At 31.1% G+C, this 22,169-nt stretch overlaps 2 protein-coding genes across 3 annotated transcripts; one reads left to right on the top strand and one right to left on the bottom strand.

Moving 5' to 3' along the window:
• The first annotated feature begins 3,294 nt into the window (after positions 1 to 3,294).
• LOC18595404 (PPPDE putative thiol peptidase family protein) lies at positions 3,295 to 5,285 on the top strand. Its single transcript, XM_018122633.2, has 3 exons — positions 3,295 to 3,688; positions 4,057 to 4,344; positions 4,666 to 5,285. The coding sequence occupies exons 1-3, from the start codon at positions 3,556 to 3,558 to the stop codon at positions 4,914 to 4,916; spliced, it is 672 nt and encodes a 223-aa protein (XP_017978122.1). The 5' UTR covers positions 3,295 to 3,555; the 3' UTR covers positions 4,917 to 5,285.
• A 2,355-nt stretch (positions 5,286 to 7,640) lies between these two features.
• LOC18595403 (defective in cullin neddylation protein (DUF298)) lies at positions 7,641 to 14,233 on the bottom strand. 2 transcript variants are annotated; one of them, XM_007023325.3, is made up of 10 exons: positions 13,846 to 14,233; positions 12,562 to 12,646; positions 11,319 to 11,393; positions 11,196 to 11,232; positions 10,569 to 10,652; positions 10,402 to 10,462; positions 10,196 to 10,302; positions 9,727 to 9,792; positions 8,086 to 8,240; positions 7,641 to 7,941 (listed from the first exon to the last, which is right to left on the bottom strand). In XM_007023325.3, the coding sequence occupies exons 1-9, from the start codon at positions 13,931 to 13,933 to the stop codon at positions 8,145 to 8,147; spliced, it is 699 nt and encodes a 232-aa protein (XP_007023387.1). In that variant the 5' UTR covers positions 13,934 to 14,233; the 3' UTR covers positions 7,641 to 7,941; positions 8,086 to 8,144. The 2 variants fall into 2 exon arrangements, with proteins under 2 accessions (XP_007023387.1, XP_017979326.1); XM_018123837.2 differs by lacking the exons at positions 7,641 to 7,941; positions 8,086 to 8,240 and adding an exon at positions 8,590 to 9,522.
• Positions 14,234 to 22,169: the final 7,936 nt, after the last annotated feature.

The raw sequence follows: 22,169 nt of genomic DNA, 5'->3' as shown, positions 1-22,169 counted from the left end.
AAAAACACTATAATCATGCATTTGTCAATCAAGAAATATACATATATTTTATATATAATCTTGCAAAAATATTATTTACTTTTGTCTCCAAATGCACTTTTTCTAATTTTTTTTGGTTGCATTTTATTTCGTTGTAATTGTAATCCTAATTGTGAATGTAACCTCATAAAAAAAAAAAGTAAAATTGTACATCTTGTCATCTTAAAAAATTACATATTTTGTATATAATCTTTCAAAAATATTATTTCCTTTTGTCTCCAAACATATATATATTTAATTTTTTTGGTTGTGAAACAACAAGCAAGTAATAAAAAGGCCAACCACATGATGCAATGTATCAACTGAAAAAGACAAAAGAAATTTCCTTCATTGAGAATGTGTAATCCTATTTAAATTGAATAATTAATTAGTGTCATTTTTGTGGATTTAAATTGATAAGTAGGGTCTATGAACATGCATGAGAAATCAGAATCGAATGGGATATATGTATTCATGTCCCAAGAAACTCAATCCCAATGGGGCCTTTGGCATTTTCACCTAAAACCACAATTACCCTATATTTTTCAATTGCACAAATCTCCTAAAACCTCTAAAACAGCTTTGGTTTTGGCATTTTATGCTCCTTTCATGATTAAATTTGGATTAAAGTAGCACATAAAAACAGAAAATCAATCACTTTTTGCAACATTCTAGTGAGAGAGAATTCCCAATTCCAATATTTAAAGCAACACGTAATTGTGGGCTTTGAGAATTTTTTTAACTTTTTCAGCAAAATTTGTTAAATAGTTAGTTGAATCGCTAAGGGTACATATTAAAGGATTAAAATATGGATGTAAACAGGTAGGATCTGCTTGTTTTGAGGTATCTTAACTTTAATCAAGAAGGTACCCAAATTTTATTAAAATCCAAATAAAATCATAAAATCTTATCCAAACTGAATCTCATAAGTTATAAATTTCTTAAACCTACCTGCATCCGAATCAGGTATTAGAAGTATTACCTGAATCTGCCTCATAACTAAATATAGGGTACTTGAACTCTATATTATGGGGTCGGATACATTTGAATATCTATATAATAGCAACCCATTTACATCTTTAGGTTAAAATAAATTTGTTTTTTTTTTAATTTCAAAAAAAGAAAAATTTAAATTCAACTTTTTAAAATATTTATGTATATTTATTATTGAAACTACTTTTTAAATGCTTGAATATGAGTTTGTTGAGTTAAAAATTAATTATAGTTGGAACTGTTTAGAGGCATCATCTCGAGGCAATAAATCTTACCACACATGAAGTGTGATTTCTTATACTGGAGAACAACAAAGACTCAAGTTGATTTTTATAGATATAAGTTTTTGGTAGATTTGAAATTAAATTTGTGTTTGTATTTTAATAATATCATGTTATATATAAGATATTAATAATTATATAAATAAATATAAACATAATACGATTAATTAAAGGTATCAAGAATCTAAAGAGGTATATAAATATTTGTTGAATTTGTTACAAGATATTACATTATAAAAAACATGTTTATTAAACAATCAGATTAAATTTTTTATGTCACAATATGATTCATAACTTAATTAAACAGAATTAATATGGTTAATCTAATTAAATTTGTATTAAACTGGTTCATAAACGGGTTACATGAGTCAAATTGCATGGGTCAACAAGACAATCAGATTAATTAAACTGATTAAATGGATCTTAAATGGGTATTCAAATTTCCTAACACCTATAAACATACAAATGTTATCTCTTAAACATATCGACATGATTAATACATAAAACACAACAATCTTAAATCAAAACCCCTTTAACACCGTATTATTTTCTTGTTTTTATTAACGGATGATATCCAAAATTATCAAAGCCTAGCTTTTAGATAATTGTTTATTATGAATAGGATCTCAAATTTTTATTGTACATAGAATATTAAACTCCCAAATCCATAAAAATGTCTGCGGAAATATTATATGAATTTAAAATTATAATGATAAGTCTTAAACTCAACCATTTTCAAGTCTCTTTTTTTTTTTTTGTAATTTGAAAAATTAATTTAACTGGTATATTGAGAAAATGGTCAAAATATGAGTTTATTAACCCAAAACCCTTTGGACAGCAAATTGGTATAGATCAAGATAATATTAATGACAACTTTGTTTAATAATTATATATATATATAGAGTTAAATATTTGTTTTCTTTTAATTTAAAAGCATAGCCATGATGGAAACTCTATTTTAATAGGAATGTGAAATGCAGATGTCCTAAAAAATTTAATATTAGTTGGTCTATCCAAGACTAATAAGACTTTTCTTTTGCCAGTGATACACTTAATACCAATGCCAATGGTTGAATGTCTGTTACCCTATCAGAATGGTTCCTTGCAATCTTAGTGAGAAAATTGTGATGCATTATTTAAGGGTTTAATTATTTTTATTAATTATAAATAATTAATAATCTCCAGATAAATTAAGTAAAGTTTAGTTGTGCGTTCATGATAAGTGCAATGAGTGAAATTATAAAGAATAAAAGTGCAACAAAGTCAACATCATGAAATGCCTGCTATTCACTTGACTCTTAACTGCCTCTGGTCTTGGGACAAAATCATTCTAACCCTCCACATTTGACTTTGTAGCTTATCAATTATACACGATAAAGACCCAAAAGACCCCCAATAATCAATAAAATGCAAGTGGAAATTTGATATTAGGCAAAATGTATGTATCTTTAGAGATAAATTGTTACATTTTACAGAATTGACGCATTCATGATTAACATCGATAAAAACCGTTCAATCTCGTTTGAGACAAACCAAATTGAGTCAATCCCTAAATGCTCCCCTTCAAAAAAAATCATATTTTGTTAACAAAAAAGAACATTAAAAAAATAAAGTAAGAGGGCAATTAAGAGCATTCATATGTTAATTAAATACATAATCAATATTATCTCATCTAGGTGGTCCCAACTTTCCATCTGTGCACCTAAAAATAAAAATCATAAATGTCATTCCTTTTTCTTATTTTTAAAAAATATAGAATAATTCAACACAAAAAAAAAAAACTCACTAAATCATAAATATAATATGATACCCCACAATGTATCATAATGACTCCTAACTTACTTTCCAATTAGCTCACAATGGCAACCCTCGTAATTTTCCTCAAACTCTAAGCCTTATTATTGAAAGACTCGGATTTTATTTATATATATTAAACCTTAGTGTAAAATTAAAATAAAAAAAAATTCCGGTGTAGCACTATCTGCCGCCGATGGTTGCCCATACTCAGAAGATTCTCATTCTCTTTACCAGATTTTCAAATTTTTTAAAAAAATTCAAAAACCTTATATTTATAATTTTAATATAAATAATTTTAATATTGTTATTATTATTATTATTGTTGTCATTTATGTTCTGTTAGCAATCTTATTCATTAACGAATGAATTGATTGCTGAAGGAGACGCGACTATCATTTTCGTCACATTTAGAAAAGAAAAAAAAAAAAAAGCTTAAGTTCTGGCAAAAAACGAAAGGAAGAAAGAAATGTTGTGTCGCAAAAATTCGAGTTGTGAGGAGACAGGATCAGTACCAGTGTATCTCAATGTGTATGATCTAACACCAATTAATGGCTATGCATATTGGTTTGGACTTGGGGTGTATCATTCTGGTGTTCAAGGTTAGTACTATCAACTTTCTTACATTGTTTATATGTTTTCTACTTCTTGTGCTTGGGACAGTTAGATCTGTTGTTGGGGTTGGCCTAACTAGTTCAAAGGTTTGGTGTACTAAATCTCTGAAACTGGTGCTTAATTGAGTGTTTTGAAAATCTGGGTTTGGTGTTTCATTGATGTTTTAAGAGAGTAAGTTGGTTTATAGATTGGTTTAAAGTTTAAAAATTGTTGTTAGATCCATGGGAAAACAGGAAAGCGTAGCTGAAGTGAGCTTGACGAAAATGAGTTTGGGTAGTTTGGTTTTATTTCCTTTTTCTTTCTGCTATCTGCTGAAGTTATGGGTTTTTTATTTGTTTTTCCTTTTGTGGGGCAGTTCATGGGGTTGAATATGCGTTTGGAGCTCATGAGTATCCAACGACGGGAATATTTGAAGCAGAACCTAAACAATGTGATGGGTTCACGTTTAGGAAATCAATTTTGATTGGAAAAACAGATTTGGGGCCTGCAGATGTGAGGGGAGTAATGGAGGATCTAGCAGAGGAGTACAAAGGGAATGCCTACAATTTAATCACCAAGAATTGTAACCATTTCTGCAATGATGCTTGTGTCAGATTGACTGGGAATCCAATCCCGAGTTGGGTTAATCGGCTTGCTAGAATTGGTAAGAACATTGGTTTTTTATTTATGTGAAAATGGGTTCCTTAGTTAGATTTTGCTGTTATAAGGTCAGCTTACCAGCTGGCATTTGATTTGTTCTTTTCTTTTCTGGGTGTCAAAGATAGTCGTTGAGAGTGCCAACAATGAAAGAATAAGAGTCAATGCTTTAGTTCAGTTCATTAAAATGATAAATCTGCTGGTTGGAACTTAAATTCTTTTGAAGAAACAAAGCAAGTTTCCAAAGTTTTGTTTGATTCAGTTGGTTTTTTAAAGACATTTGTTTTTAGGATAACGTGGAATTGTTCTCATCTGTTGTTCATTGTAGGCTTCTTCTGCAACTGTGTTCTTCCGGTGACCTTAAATGCAACCAAAGTCCGGCATCATAGAATTGAAGACAAGCCTTGTGAAGCAGAGAAGAAGAAACTGACAAGCAGCTCTAACAGATTCACATCTTCTTCAAATTCTTCTTCATCTTCAAATTCATCGCCTTCCATCACTCAAACTCGCGGTAGAAGCAGAAGCAGACGTTCGCTGCCTCCATCTTCACCTTTGATTCTTGGACCTTCATCATCTTGATGATAAAAAATTGGGCAGTGTAATTGAATCAAATGCTCACAAGAGGAGCCCCCAAAAGAAAGAAAAAAAAAAGCAAAGCAAAGCAAATCATTGATTTTTTTTGCATTCTTTTCTTGTGATTTTTATGATGCTAACGGTTGTCTTGAGAAATCTTTGCAGGCATGATATATCTGTACATGTGTATGTTATCAATTTTTTGGGGAAAGTGATGTTTTGTGTCTGCAAATATCATCACAACTTGATCTCCTCCTCCTGTAGCCAGAAAATGTTGTTCCCTTTACCATTTGAATTGCCTTGGAAGCATGGGGATGTTCATTAGGCCTATAACCCCCTTCCTTTCACATTTGCAAAACAATGTAATTTGAACTAGTCATGAATCGACCAAGTCATTATTATCTCTAATCAAAATTTATATATCGATAAGTCTATAAGCTATGCACCTTGCGCAAGGATCATAGTCCTCCCACATATCTTGTTATCTCTTAGGAAATGTGATTTGATGTGTTATCCACTTTGGGTCGACTCTGTTGTTCAATTATTAGCTGCAATGCTCCATGTTTAATGGGCAAAAAGAAGGGCGGGTGGGGAGCATCTATGTCAACATCGATCTATTGCTGTCACTTCATCTTTTCTCCTTTTTGATTTGATATGCAGAACTTAGCTTTCTCTGGATACTGCTCAAAATTGAAAGCAAACAGTTTATGACTCATCGATGACAATTGACAAAGGCACTTTCTTAATTTTCTTTTGCTTTTCTCACAGCTGTTGGTTCTTCTCTTTAACTTTTCCCCAAAGCATAAGTTATCTTTACCAATCTTTAGGTTCCCTCAAACATGTATCCCACCTTCTACTTTGGGAATCATTGACTTCTTCCTCATCAAGGGTGCAGTGATTTCTTTATTCTTTTGCCCTTGGTGCTTTCGCTAGATCAGTAAGTTTTTGTCAGGAAGCAACGTTTTTCCTTAAGGAGAAAGGAGAAAATTTGTTGGCGGAACATCATTAAACACAGTAACGGAATCAGAATTTTGCATTTGAAGGAACGAATAAGAGAATGGGTTGATCACGAAGTCTTTGAGACAGTGGGAGATTTGAGAAATAATTCTATTGCAAATACGTTTTACTTTAGTCATTAAGTCTATTAAAATTAATTATTATAGACCTCGCATCGAACAAAAAAAGATTGCAAAGATAAAATTATATAATTAAAAAATATATATTATGAAGCTTTAAAATTTTTGAAAGGAGAGAAAACCCTCAATAACCCCCCCCCCCCCCCCCCCCCCCCCCCCCCCAAATTTCCGCCACAGATTAAAAGGTTTTCAGAATCATATTGTAAAATGTCAATTATGAATTTGGCAACATAATTTGCCCATTCCCTTGAGTGTTGGCTTTTGGGCTTTGATCACATTGCATAGTTGATGGACATAACCCTTTTACTTCAACTTATTTATAACATTATTATTATACCTACTCTTTTACTTGAGCACTAAAACAAGATTACGCTCCAAGAAAGCCAAAGATCAAACATATCTCAGCAAAACTACAAGAACAAGCAAACAGATAACAATTTGGGCTCAAACTCCATACAAAAATTGATTCCCTCGTTTGGCCATTAAGAAGGAAAAGCCTTTATAGCATATATAGAACCTCCTCACAAATGGCCAGAACATGCATTGGAGCTGATGACCTACTGTTTTCATAGCCTGGTTTCTGCTTGATTGTTAGCTGACCATCCAAATGCTCCACAACAAATGTCCATGTCTTCTCGTTAAACATCAAGCACTCAATCAGAAGCGAGTAAATGGCAAACTTTCCAGCACAGGGGTAGACCATGAAAGTTTAGTCCTACCGGGATGACCATACCTGCCTTAAAAGGTAATGGATACATGCAGACATAAGGCCACAAGGAAAAGCATCCAAGTTAGGTATTATGTTTTTTGCATATTGGTTAAATACAAATCATATGCTCCAAAGGGTTACCTAAAATTTGATTATCCATGACAAATCCTAGGCCCTTTTCACAAACATTACACGTAGCAGTGATTGGTAACTATCTAGCACAAAGCGAGACAGAGCTGTTTCTTTCAGACATGTTTCATTGAAAGAATTGACAGAGCTAATAAATAAAAGGGAATCACAACCATTTGAGATAGCATAATGGCTACATCAGAAAGCTACATTTCCCTCAAAAAAGCTGACACTTACCAAACCTAATGCCCAACAACCAGATTGCTAGGTGGTGCCCTAAGAAAGTTATTTGTAGCTAAAAATGCTGGCTCCTGATGACTGCCCAACTGGTACGTGCACATAAATTGCAGTGTTTTAGAAAATGGGGATGGTCTTTACAAATTACAGGGCTAAATGGAAGAATTATTCCAATTTGGTTAATGAAATCGACTCACAGTTAAGAGGATGATATGATGAAGAGAAAAATGTCGACATAATCCATCCCTAGCAGGATCATCCCCAAGGGTTGGTGCTTAGCATCATTAGCTCACACATGCTTAGAATGAAGCCAATACCTGTCACGACTGACTGGTGAGACAGGGGTACCAGTTGTGGGGAGATTGTGTCATGTATTAGGTTGCTGTTATTTTCTCAACAGTCTCCTACCCCATATACATTCAATGAAAGAAAAAAATGAAAATTTGAACGAAAAACAATACCTTCTCGAAAAAAAATGGCTGAATATATATATATATATATATAAAGAAGAATAAAACAGGCCAAACGTAACATCTCTGTAATCTGATAAATAATTTTGTTCATCATATAACATCACAATCCAACTGCTTCCAAGATGAAGACAAATTATTAAAATAAATCTAGTTGGGCACAGTTTAGAAGTACTAATGATGGAAGCTACAATAGAAATACACTTCAAATATATTGAGACAGTCTCCAGCATATTTGCAACATGAAGAAGTAATTTTGGAAGGAAAGTTTTGACGACGACTATCATGTTTTGAAGTAAAAAAGATATAAAAGGCAGCTGGAGAAGCTTGGTTCCGTACTTCCAACATTCCTGACATCAGATTATTCACAATGAAATTTTATTAAAGAATGACACGCTCTGACAATTTTTCAAGTTGACAAACTTATGCCCAAATCAAAGGCTCTAGAAATAGGGAACAAAGAAAAGGAGCAGGGTTTAAACTTTAAAAATCACCTGCTTTGATAAAGATGGTGTTTACAGCTGAGAATCAAGTTGACCAAACCACATAAGTTTTAGCTTTGCTTCGCCTGCATCCATTCTACAAAATTGTCCAGGACCAATGGCCAAGCGAGGTCTGGATTATAATTATTAAGGTCTGGGAAACTTATCTGTTAAATATCAAAAAAGAAAAAAAGGTGAGCACTTGCTCAATAATTAAAATAAGGTGGATCCCCAACAAGACAAATGGCTGATAGAATGGGTTATTACGCCAAACAATGTGCAAGGATGCAAGTAGCAATTGAGTGTACACAATGCATGAGAAATTTTCATTAGAACTACAACATTATATTCTTTTTTTTTCTTCTCCGCTATCTTTCCATATGATAAAAAAAGAGTAAGATACACAGGTCCCCTATTGGCCATAATTACATGTGGGTCCAGTAGTTTTCAAAATGAACACTCCGCCCCAAATGTGTAAATGGTGTTAATGTCTAAAATGCCCTTCTTTTTTCACTCTTTTCCTTTCTTTCAGGCCGGCTGGCAATGCTTCCTTACCCTAACCAGCCACCCCAATGGAGCACCAGATCGGTGCTCTAGCGCCAGATCCAGCCATGGGGTGACTGACCAGCAGGAGGTAGGATAAAGTTTTTTTTTTTTTTGAAAAATTATAATTTAGTAATATTTAAAATTAATGAAGGGTAAAATTATCCTTTCAATATTGACACGTCATCAAATTAATGGAAACACTAACGGTTGACTAACAGCTACACTTATAAGTTCAGCGGAAGATATTCTTTTTGGGAGAACTATACATTTCAAAAATTAATAGACCTGCGTAGAATTATGGCTAAAACTTAAAGGTATTAGTGTATTTTACCCTACAAACAGGTTACTGTATTATCTAAATTGACAATTGAATTGTAATTTGCATGACCCTTAATTTATAGAACTGAAAAGATCAATCCATTCCTACTAATTATATTATGTCCCAATTTTTATACCAAAGCAAAAATCCTGTGTTGTCATTCCATATTTCCAAGAACTGGTAATTTTAACTACTAAAGAAAAAGTATTCCTACTAACTATATTTTGTCCCAAATTTTAAGCCAAAGCAAAAATCCTTTGTGTTGTCATTCCATATTTCCAAGAACTGGTGATTTTAACCACTAAAGAAAAAGTACACCAAGTGGTTTAAAAATCACTTCAAGCCCAAAAATACGCATACTTTCATCAATGAAAAATAAATAATCAGAACAGATGAAAGGCACTGGAAAGAACAGAAAAGAGACTGATAAAACTCTCATGACAAAGGGGTCAATTACAACACACAACCAGCAGGAAGTGAGTGCATCCCTTCAGTGCCATGAGGATTCTGCCAAACACAACTCAATTGCTATGATGTCTTCAAATACGGAAGCAGTGAGTATGGCATCACATTCTCGGTTACCCCTTCATTAAGAAGTAGATTATTTAAAAGATTTTAGTATAATTCTCTAAGTCACTGCAGAATTTTTGGTTTTCCTAAAAGTGATTTCTGTGTGAGCACATCTTATGAAATGCACAGAATTATTCCCTGACACTATTTATAACGGAGCATCTAAACTTGCAGAACACAATAGCAAATTCCAAAAAAAGTGATAAATGGTGGCGTACCTCATTGCAGAACCGAAAAAAGCCCATCCATTGATCCATGTTTATGACCTTATAATCACTCTGAATCTGCATTAACAACATGAACATGGTATGAGGGATATTTTCTCCACTTTTTTAAGGTTTAAATAGAAGCATCAGTGTTAAATATATAGCATCACATTATAACTGGGCAACTCTGTAATCTAGCCTATCAAGTTGTTAGATTCATTTCTACAACCTTTGAGCTAAAAGATTAAACATTTAAGTCAGAAAATTAACCCTACTTTTTCACAGAAAATTTTGAAGAGTCCATCAGTATAACAATGCGATCCAAGCTGAAAAAGACTAGATAGAATTTTTGAACAAATATATTATAGAATACTAGCAGCTAAAACTGAAATGAATTCATTCCCCAAAACAAAAGATGAAGATGTACGTGTATAAACAGTTGCAATCTCTGAAGTCAGGTACAATAACTGTAGCAACCCACCTTCAAATAGTCAATAAAATAGTCAACCTGCGCACGGAATTGGGATCCTAAAACGAGATCCAGCAATTGACATATGCTCTCTATATCTATACTCTTTTGTTTCTCCTCTGCAGTAGTAAATTCGAGAAAGTAAGTACGAGCACAAACAGAAAAAAAGAGACAATATTTATACATTCAAAATACAAGCCAGAATATTATCATAATACCTGTCAGGCAATAGCGGAATGAATAGGAATAGAAATCCACAAAGTTTGATGGCCTCCTGATCTATTTAATATGAAAAGAGAACATCAGCACCTTTACAGACTTTCCACCATAATTATCATACATATGAAATCTGCTTTCAGATATCAAGCAGCTTAGAATTTTCTACCTCTTTCTCTAGCTCTGGGAGGGCCTTCCTCAGTTTACTTACAGTGTCAGCCCTCAGTGCTTTCAGCCCTCTTCGCCATTCCTCCTATAAAAATAAGATTCAAGTGTCGTTTTTCAACAGATAATCTAACTACAAACATGTACAAAAACATACAAATACATATACACATATATAAAGAGAGCTTGGGATCTGAACCAGTATATGCATCTACCAACCTATGTTTATGCTATTATTATCCTATCAACGAGGATCATGACTGTATTAAGAAGAAGAAACTTTTGTCTATAAAACTCATATTTTCATGACTCTCAAATATCATAAGATCAAATCACAAAGATTGGAGACTGATCAAAATGAGTTTTAACTTTAAACAAGAAAAAAGAGAATGGCAACTAACTAAACAATTTACAAAAACAGAAATCCAGGCATCCCCATAGAGAGTACATGCTAAAGCCAACCTAAATGAGAGATTGGAAACTGATTATTTCATATGACTGCACCATGACAGAGAAAAAAAATAATGAGAGGACATGAAACCTAATAGCAATTTTATCAAATGAAAATTCAATAGATAACACAAATTAAAATTATAAAAGTAAACGTAGATGCAACAACAAAAATTCTTACCAGGATAAAGTATCCTTGTTTTTCAGCTCTCATTTTCCTGACACATGCACATGTAGTTTCAACACATAAGCTTACGCTAAAAGCTACAAAATGAGTTATTGAACAAGTTTATATAACACTTACCAAGCAAGCATCAAGATCCTAACATCTGTGTGATCGACTTCCATATCGGAACATAGAGTTTCAATCCCTTCTGGGCTGTTCAAGTAATATATCACAAGATTAGAATATATTTGAAATTAATTAAGAGAACATTAGTTTCTATAATGGCGACACTAATTTTTAATGCCCATCACATTATATTATACAAAAATTGAATTCCAGTTTCCAGCATCTTTATTTTAGCTTTCTGTAAGAGTCTTAAAACAGTATTAAGGATTTCTAGAGTAAAGTTAACAATATTTTTGTGCATGACCTCTTCCCTGAACTTATTCCATTATTATGTGGGCAATTCTATTCTAAGTTGCTCTAACATTTCAGTCGTAAAGTACCCATGTCCGACACATATCTCCGGGCATGGGTATGGAGTTCTGACCTTCAAAGGGAAAACTTGGAAAAGATGAAAGGTATCCATACTGGACATATACCCATATCAGCCTCTCACTACCAAGTCCGAGCAACATGGGGACTTAGCTAGTGCAGAAGACCAGTTAGCTTGAATTGCTTTTGGAGTAACTGATCATCCAATCATTCTTCAAATTGATACAAGCAAAATTACTCACTAAGTTTCTCTTAAGCAGAAACCAGCACCATCTACTTTATAGAAAACTTTCCCCTGAACTTCATCACACTGATTCTTAGAAAAAATGAATCCTATATTCACAAGCTTAAATGAAAGAATTACTTGTTATGCTCTAATGCGTTACTTGTTTATTGTGAAACCATCTTTCATAAATGGAAACTGTTAATAATTTTCTTTTTTTGAAATTTGAACTTAATAATATATACTTTGAAAATTAAAGTTGGATATTTTTAAAAAAACATATAAACTGTCGCTTATATGCATGCTAAGTCCATTAGAGCACTAATTTTGGGACAAGAATACTAGCAAAACCCACATAATTCAGACTGGGCCTAGGATCCCTAAATCAATATTAATCATAAGTGGGAAAACTTTTATAGGGTTTGATCACTCTAATAGTTCTACTAAATAAACCAACAAAATAAAATCTGTAGGCATATGATGATATTGACTGAACTTTACACCTTTTAAAATGCAAAACATTTGAAAAATGGTAGTCATATTTCTTTGCATGTAACATATTAATTATAATAAAAATCCATACAATACCAATGAAATTCTCCAAAATTAGAAAGGCAAACACTAATATCACATATTGAATTGCATGTTCCAGTAAGCACTTACTCAATCATACCAGAAGACCTATTGGCATAAGCATAGAATAGGTTGTCAATCCGTTCCATCTCTTTTGAAGATGCCTTACTTGAAGCTGAATATCGAAAACAGAGAGTGCCAACTAATTAGTTAGACAACCTTAGAACAGCTTAGTTAATAAATTTGAACAATAAATAAATGTTAAAACATTCTAACTATGTACTCAACAATGACATCTAAACTTTCATGTGAGGATTAGGAGCTTAATGTCACCTTTCAGGGTACGCTTAGGTAAATTACATGTTAATCAGAGAGCAAGTTGAACTATGGTTCGTAGAATCTTGTGGACTAAGTAATAGGATTATCATGATTGGTAACTTGGGTTGGAGGTGCATGCTTGGTTTAACAGAGTAAAGTTTAAAACTTGAAAGTTTGTACAGTTCTGAGAAAGAATCCGTACGACAGAGTTTTCTATTTCTCCTTGCTCTTTGAAATTCTTGAATGCATTTTTTAGCAATTCATTGGAGTCTTGGATCTCAAATGAGTAAGCTTTCATTTTTTTTGCTATCCAATTTGTTGTAGGACTTATACAAGTGCTCTGGAAACCAATTCAGATTTCATATCCGTTGAGACCTGCCCATAATTCTCGGTTTGGTTGAAACAAAATTACTAACTAATTGTCTCCTACTCCTTTGAAGAAATAGCAATCACACTCTCCTACTCCTTTCTTAATTAGAAAATCAGCTAACCACAGATTGAAGTTCGAACTATTAATCGTATCTTCTTTCAGCTGCTGCCTCGTGCTCGAGGATTCTCTTCGAATTTTCAACTTCTCTTACTAAAACCACGATATTCGAACATGCTTTTAAGAGTTAACTACCTTAAGAACGCACTCAAGCTATTATCTAGCCTTAAGATTGACAGGCTGTGTTCTCTTCCAAGTTGAAAGACGAGACTTTGTCTTTCCGTATTGTATCTAAAAATTTTTCTCCTTCAATTTCCAAATCTTGTCTCGCTTAACTCTTATTGATAGCTCATCGTTATCAACAAAATTCACCAAAGTTATATATATAATTCTTTTCTTTTCTACAAACACAATCTTGAGTTACGAACATGATTATGCAAAATTGAAACAACTTTACAAATCAACCAGAGAATAAAAAAATAAACCGAAACTTTAAATTTAAATAAGAACGATCCAGTAAACATCAAAATTTCCGAAACAACTACAAACAAAAAGGAATTCAAATTAATTAAAAAAAGAAGAAGCAAAAGCCGATTCCAACAAATTTTGGGGAAGAGAGGGGGAAATACCGGTGCGAAAGAGATCGGAGGGAGAATAAGTAATCGGGTTGGTGGAATTGGGTTGACCCGTTTTCTTGGATGCAGAGCGACGCATCATAAACAAAACAATCGAAGCTTCGTCGCTCAACGAAAAAAGAACAAAAATAAAATAAAAGGCTTAATACTATGCCTATCGCCTATTCGCCTTTTGTTTATGATTTTTCCCCGTCTGCCTCTCCCACCCTATCTATTTATACACCTAGCAATTAAAATATTTTTATTTATTTTGGGCTACTAATAAAATATTTATTTACTAGTACTAATTAATTTTTTTGTATTAAAAAACAAAAAGAAACAGAATTTCTTTGGTTTGTTTCTGATTCGGTTTGGGTTTATTAAGGATTTGAAGGCACGGTGTTGAATGAAATGAAATCTAAGTACTCCTTCTGTCCAGTTTTCTTAATTTTCTTCTTTTATTTATTTTTTTTTTTTAAGAAAGGAAACCACTTTTTGACTTTTCCGTTTGAAGGAGGCCTTCAACTTGTCATTTGTTCGTTGCCTTTTGCCTTTGGCCGCGCCCATCTTTTTCTTTTTCTTTTTCACTTTCACTTTGACATCGTTTTTTATTCTTGTATTTTATTCTATTTTAAAAGGTTATGGTTATCGGTATAACTAAATTTTTATATTTTTAATTTAAATTAAATAAATTTTTATAATTAATAATTAATTAATTATCATAAATTAAAATATCACTTGTAATTTTATATTCATGTGAATTTAATGTGAAATGTAAATATTTAACGTGATCATGTCATTATGTCATATTAACATCACGTGATATAAAATAATAAATAATATTTTAATTTATTTAATTTAAAATAAAAATACAACAACTTAACTAAATGTAATAAAAAATTAAAAATTTATTTAAATTTTTATAAATAATTTAAATTTTTTTAAAATATTATTTTTTAATAAAATAAAAATATAAAAATTTGATTAAATGTAATAAAACATAAATAATTTGAAAAAAAATTTTAAATATTATACTTGTTCAAGATTTAGAAAAAGCTTACACATTCATTAATGATGCTTAATGCCCATAAATACAAGAAAAAGAAAACTACATGAATGTGTTGTTAATGGTGCCTACATGACCACATTATAGTTAACTGTAAGTTAATGGTACAATTTCACAAACTAGAAATATCCATTTATCCATGAACACCATATATGAAAAAAAGAAATTACCTAAGCGTAATGGCCAATATGGTCACAAAACAAAGCAAATTAATTGTCAGCTACTCTTCAAACTTGACCTCAACTTCAACAAACCTCTTTAAGGTTGAGCTTGGTTAGCTTACACAGCATCTTTACAGGTCTGTTTTTCAACAAGCTTAATCATGAACAACGCCTCATTATAGTCTTTTTTCTCCTTAACGATTGCAGCCTTTTCTTCATTACATATACCTTTACTTTTGCAAACCTTCTTAACATGCCTCATTTGATTGCAATATCAACATTTCATATTAAGATGGAACCAACAAACTTTCTTTGTATGATTTTGTTTTTTGCAATACGAGCATGCTTGAAACTTAGGCTTAGCTTTTCATTGTTTCCATCACCGTCATGTTCTTTGTCTTGGTCATTCCTCCTTTAACTATTGCCCACTTCTTTGTCTCAACTCTTAACCATCAAGGCACCTTCCATATGTTCATCATTTCAAATAGTTCGTCTTTGTTCTTGAGCTTGGAAGGCATTCACAAGCTCAGTAATTGTCAGTTCAGCAATATTTTTAGAGTCCTGAAGTGAAGATATCTTAACCTTAATTTTTTCAAGGAGACTTGTTAGAATCTTGTTCACAATACTGTGTTCAATTAAATTATTTTCAAGCAATCTGAGTTAATTGACCAACTTTATAATTGCGTTAGAGTATTCTTTAATACTCTTTTCATCGTTCATCCTCAACATCTCGAACTCTCTATGGAGATTTAAGGCTTGATTTTGATGGGTTCTTTCACTACCATAAAACTCCTCTTTTAGGCGATCCCAAACATCCTTAGGCAATTCATAAGTTATTATCCTTATGAAAATAGCATCTAACATAGTTGAGTGGATACACGAGAGAACCTTAAATCTTTTTGTTACTTCCTCCCTGATTGCTTTACTTGCACTACTATGGGGTTGGGTCTTTATTTTGGTGGCTCACCTCCCACCCTCACAACCTTCCATAAATCGAAGGCTCTAAAATATGCCTCCACTTTCATAGCTCAACTACTATAAATTTTTTTCTTTTTGTAAACACATGCAGAGTAACGATATTAAGGCTTGAGAAAGCCATTGTTATGGTGTTTTACTTTAAAAGCTTGAGAATGAAGATTTTAAAGAAAAATATTGGTGATTTTTTTTCTTTCTCAGTCCTTAAGATCTTTTAAATTGGCTCTGATACCATGTTAAAGATGTAAAGAAAGCTCACACATTCATTAGTGGTGTCTAACGGCCTTAAAAACAAGAAAAAGAAAACTACCCCTTAATACATGAAAGAAAGATAAATAAAACTGAAAATAATGACTTAGATGACCTCGTTACACTTAATTGTCAGTTCATGGTACAATTTTACAAACTAAAAATAACCACTTATCCATGAACTCTAAATACATGAATAAAAGAAGCTACCTAAAAATAGTGGTCTTACTAGGTGACAAAACAAAGCAATTAATTGCCAGCAACTCTTCAAGCTTGACCCCAACTTCAATAATACTTTTAATAAATCTACATACATTAAAAGTTATCTCAAGGAAGGGACAATTGAGGGGCTACTTGTTGGCCACATGACAAGGCTAATTAAACCTTTGGGACACGTTTGCTATTCTTGAAAAAATCAAGATTTTATTTTTCATTTTATCTCTTCTTGATATTTTTGTTTTTTCCTTATGATAGATTTTGCTTCTCCTTTTACTCTTTCAATCTTTGTTTTCTCTGCTTCTTTGTTTTTTTTAGGTTTTCAGTTCGTTTTTCCTCATTTTTGGTCACCTTGCTCTTTTTGCCCATAAACCTATTAGCCTCCGAACTAGTGACGCCCCCTTTTTGTTCACTAGTAGTCATCTCACGACACAACTACCTTAATCCACTCACTCCCTTTGCTGACCAACCATCCTAATTCAAACCTCCCTTCTTCTCCCTTTTCTTTTCCTTATGCATCATCATTTTCTTCCTTTTTGATCAATTATACCTAATGTTCTTTGTTTATTTGGTTAGCGATATGAAGGCAAGAATGCCTTTTTAACAGAAAATATGAGCTTCCTAGGGATTAATTTCCTCAGGTAGCATAAATAGTTTTATTTTTGGAGGTTGTGAAATTTTTTTTCTCTTTGCTTTGAATCAACTTTTGAGTTAATTGTTATAAAAACTAATAAACAAATAAAAATAATAAAGAAAGTGAATATAGAAAGAAGTTTGAGGCGTGATTTCACTGTTTTTAGGATAATTTTTACCCTTTTAGAGTATGAACCTTTGTGTAAAAGGACTGTAGCAGTTATTTTTCAAGATTCAACAGACCTTTTCTTATTAGCTTGCACAAACTAGTAAGGGATAGTAAGAACAATAAAAAGACTTTTTTAGAGGAAAAAAGAACCTAGTGGGAAAGCAAGAAAAATAGAAAAAATACGCGGAGAAGTTTTAAAAAAGATAAGAGAATTAGAACTGTTGGTGTGTGTTGTGACTGAGGTAAGGAGGCTGTATTTATAGGCAGAGAATGAAGTGAACAGTGCACCAAATCAGGAGAATGAAGTGAACGTTACACCAAATAAGGAGAGTTATGAAAAAAAAACCCAATCAGTATGTAAGTAGACGTTGCACTAAATTAGGAGAGTTAAGAAAACTTAGTCATGTAGGTAGACGTTGCATCGAATCAGGGAAGTTAAGAAAACTTAGACATATAGGTTGAGTTTGAGTCTGATTCAATCAAAGGCTGAGAAAGCTAAGAAGAAAAAAAGTTAAAGCTAAGGTACAAAAGTTCACTTGCACCTAGCCCACGTGTATACTCACGTGTAAGGGGAGAAATCTAGATTTTCTCAAGGCTTGGCCCAATCTTGTGGGCGTGCAAGCCCACTTCTTTTTTCTTCCTTGTAATAAGCCCATAATAGGTTTTCTAATTTAAAGCATCATATCTTTATGTACATTAGCAATGTTGAATGTTTAAACCTTATAATATACTATTTTTTCAACAATCCCCTACATATTTCATAAGGTTTTATAGGAAGTTTTGTTGCATCAAATTTCATTTGAGTGTAATATTTTGTGACTGGTGCTTTTAAGCTATGAACCAACTCTAGAGAAAATGAAACATAAATCATAGAATTTTGGTGAAGTTTTGTAACTTTTATGAACAAAAAATTCTTGATGTGAGATATGATTTCCATCAATCACATTGCACCTCCACAATTTCTGCTGCTCAATGTAGTTTTGCACGAATAAGTCATGCGCGTACATGGTTATTCATAAGTGCTCTTGAGAACTTGTACAATTCTCATAGGAGCGGCCCCACTCCATAATTATATAGGTGATTCTGTCAAGTGTATACTGCAGTTTAATACACTCCTTATAAGGGATATGAAATTCATTAAGGTTACATTTGATTGGCAGAATAGACAGGAATGGAATAGAATAGTTATTATGTGGGAATAGAATGAAGTGAGAATAAAATAGAATAGTTGTTATTTAGTTTTGTATGACAAAGAGAATAGGACATAAATAATTATTATGACTTATTGTAGTGTTTGATTGATAACAATAATTTTGGAATAAGAAAGGAATAGAAAACAAAAAGCCAAAAACACCCTTTATTATTTATATGCCTATTTTTTTATTAGATTTTTTAAATATTAATAATATAGAATTTAATTAAAATATTAATAATTAATAATGTAAATATTAATAATTTATTTAATTTAAATATTATTATGATTAATTTTTATTTTTTAAAATATTAATAATTGATAAATTAAATATTAATATTTTATTTATAATTTAATAATAATTATAGTAATTTAAATATTTATAATTAAATATTAATATTTTATTTGTAATTTAATTATTTATATTATAAAATATTAATATTTTGTTTAATTTAAATATTATTATGATAAATTATTTTATTTTATTTTATTTTATTTTTAAAAATTAATAATTGATTATTTATTTAAAATATTAATAATAGATAATTTAAATATTAATATTTTATTTATAATTTAATCATTAATATTTTATTTAATTTAAATATTATTATTATTAATTTTTTATTTTATTTTATTTTATTTTTTAAATATTAATAACTGGTAGTTTATTTAAAATATTAATAATTGATGATTTAATTATTAATATTTTTTATATAATTTAAATGATATTATGCTTATTTATTTTTAATTTATTTTATTTTTAAATAGGAATAATTTATAATTTATTTTATTAATAATTGATAATTTAAATATTAATAATTTATTTATAATTTAATATTAATATTTTAAAAATATTAATATTTTATTAAAAGTTGGAATCAAGAGAGAGAGAGAGAGAGAGAGAGAGAGAGAGAGAGAGAGAGAGAGAGAAATAATATTTTATACAAATAAAGTTGTAATTTTTCAAACTTGTAAGGAGTATTTTTATCTTTACGATTTTTTGAGTTTATTCCTCAACCATAGAATAGCTAATACCATAGGGGAGGGTGGTATTAGCTATTCCTTAGTTTTAAAGGATTTTGGAGAATAGCCATTCCTATGGAATGGCTATTCCTTGGTCTATTTCTCAACCAAATAAAGGAACTAAAATTCTTTGGAAATAAAAGGGGAATGGCTTAGCCATTCCCCCAACCAAACATGCTATAAGAGTTTAACTCAACCTCTTTTGTATTATAGTTTTACACTATTCACACACCATAAAAGGGACAATAATTTTAATAGTACATTAATTTATCAACAAATAACTTGTTATTACCCATATGAATCTAACTCATGGGATCTCCAATCATATAAGTTGGGTTACTATTATTTGTTGATTTCCTCAATTGGCTTAAGTTCTATTCCTATCGATGTATCATTAACCAATTTTCTTCCCAACGGTTTAGTTAAAGGATCGGTCAATTTTAGCTCTAACTTCACATAATTAATAGACATAATTCCATCTTTAAGTAGTTGCTATATGTAACTTTATGATATAAAGTTATTTGGACTTAATTTTGATAGTAATTTAGTGTAATTCTTGTAGTAATGCATAAAAATTAATAGTTCTTATTTAAATTATTTTAAGTTAGTTATTTTAGGTGAGTCAATTTAATCTTAGTTAATTTTATACTTAATTTGGTGTTAATGTGATTAATATAGGTTGTTATTGATTTATTTATACTTTTGTAGGTGTTTGATGAAAGAAAAATTTTAATGAATGAAGGAGAGTAATTTTGAGGTGCAGATTTTCACTACATATGTTTTGGTATTTCAACCATATCTCTCTCTACAGAGCTCCAAATGAGATGATTTTTAGGCTATTGGAAAGCTAAGAGAAAAAGTTACAACTTTTATGTTCATTACTTTGCCAGTTTGGCATAGAAGATGGTCAAAAATTATGTTGAAATTGACATATTGTAGCAGTTTTAGAGCAATTATGATTTCTGCTTATTAATGAGTCGAGGTCGTGGCCTATGTAGTTTGATGAAGAAATCCTTATTGGAATTGACTTATTTCTTCACCCAACTTAGCCTAACTTCAAAACCTATAAAAATAACTTTTCGGAAGACTTTGAGGAGAGAACGAAACACCAGATTGATAGCTAAAATTCAAGCCACAAAATCATTGAAGTTGAGAAGAATTTGAAGGATTCAAGGAGATTTGGTAATCAAGAATATAATCCTTGGTTTTTTCCATCTTTTTGTTATTCTCTTATTTTCTTGGTTTTGTTTTTAATGTTTAAACTTTATTCAATGATGATGTGTGACTTGATGGGAAACTAATTCATTAATCTAAGATTATGATTGAACTCAATATGTAGTTTGCTTTATTTATCTTTATTTTGCTTATGTTTTATGGATTTAAATAATTTATTTTATTCTGTTCTTAATGCTTCTAGTTGCCTGCCCACCAATTAGATTGAATTGGAAACTTAGGTTAAACCTTGACGAAGGAGATTTAGGTAGACCTTGAATAGAATAGTGCATGATCAAATGCACTTAGTTTATTAAGTGGCTTGATTTGCATATAAGGTAGACAGACAACTATACCATACATAGCCAAAATTAGATCACGAACTTAATGAATCTTTTTTCAATTTAATTTGCATAGATATATAGTAAATTAATTGTGAAAGGTATTTGTATGAGAAACTTGACAGAGGCTTGTAAATAATTTAGGATTCTAGGTTAGTAACTTAATCCATTAAACTAAGTTAAGAGAGAGAGAGAGAGACAATAATCAGATGAAGTATTGAGGGACATCATAATCTTAGGTTTGGTAGTTAAGTGAGTTTTATAAAACAAATTTACTATTTAATTTTAGTTTCAGTTTATTAATTTTAATTTTTTCTTTTTAATAATTTTAAATTTAATTTTTTAGATAAGATTAAGATGTGACAATTTTAGTAGTTAACAGTAATAATTAATTCAAAACTTTGTGGAATCGAAACTCTACTCGTTACTGTATTATCTTTGTGATACGTATACCTGCATGAGTAAAAATTGAACAACACTTTACTATATCATGTTTCAAACGAGTGTGTCTATTTTTACTATTAAAAGTTTTATTCTTTATAATGGTTATTATTGCTTGGCAATCACAATGCTTGGACACAAAAGTTATTGGTTTCATTCCCAGAGAAATATCAGCTAAGAGTATTCTTAACCACTCTGCCTCATTTCCAACAAACTCTAAAGTTACAAATTCTGACTCCATTGTAGATTTAGCAATTATTATTTATTTGGCTAATTTTCAAGTTATAACACCCTTATTAAACTCCACTTTGTTCCACATGGCTGACCCCCTTCCATCAAATAAAATAAAGAGTTTTTTTGACTCTTTTTATTGACCACATGGGCGGCTGCCCATGTTAGTCTTCCTTTAGTTATTTTTTTTTTATATACACACACTTATACTATTATTTTTACTATTTGTTTATTTTATCTCTTCCATTTAATTTCTCTACATAATCCTTCAACTTTTATATTTTAAATTCGATCCCTTTGATGTGTCGAAAAATGTCAATTTTCATCTATCTTCTTTTCTCTGTACGTGTACCACCAAAATATCAAAATTACACTTCAACGCGGTATTACATAATATTTAAATATTTACTTATCCGCGTTGGCACGACTT

The sequence above is a fragment of the Theobroma cacao genome, chromosome 6, assembly GCF_053813885.1.
Source record: "Theobroma cacao isolate CCN51 chromosome 6, ASM5381388v1, whole genome shotgun sequence".
NCBI lineage: Eukaryota > Viridiplantae > Streptophyta > Magnoliopsida > Malvales > Malvaceae > Theobroma > Theobroma cacao.
Note: the sequence above shows the minus strand (reverse complement) of the source record. Positions and strands in the feature narration are given on the sequence as shown.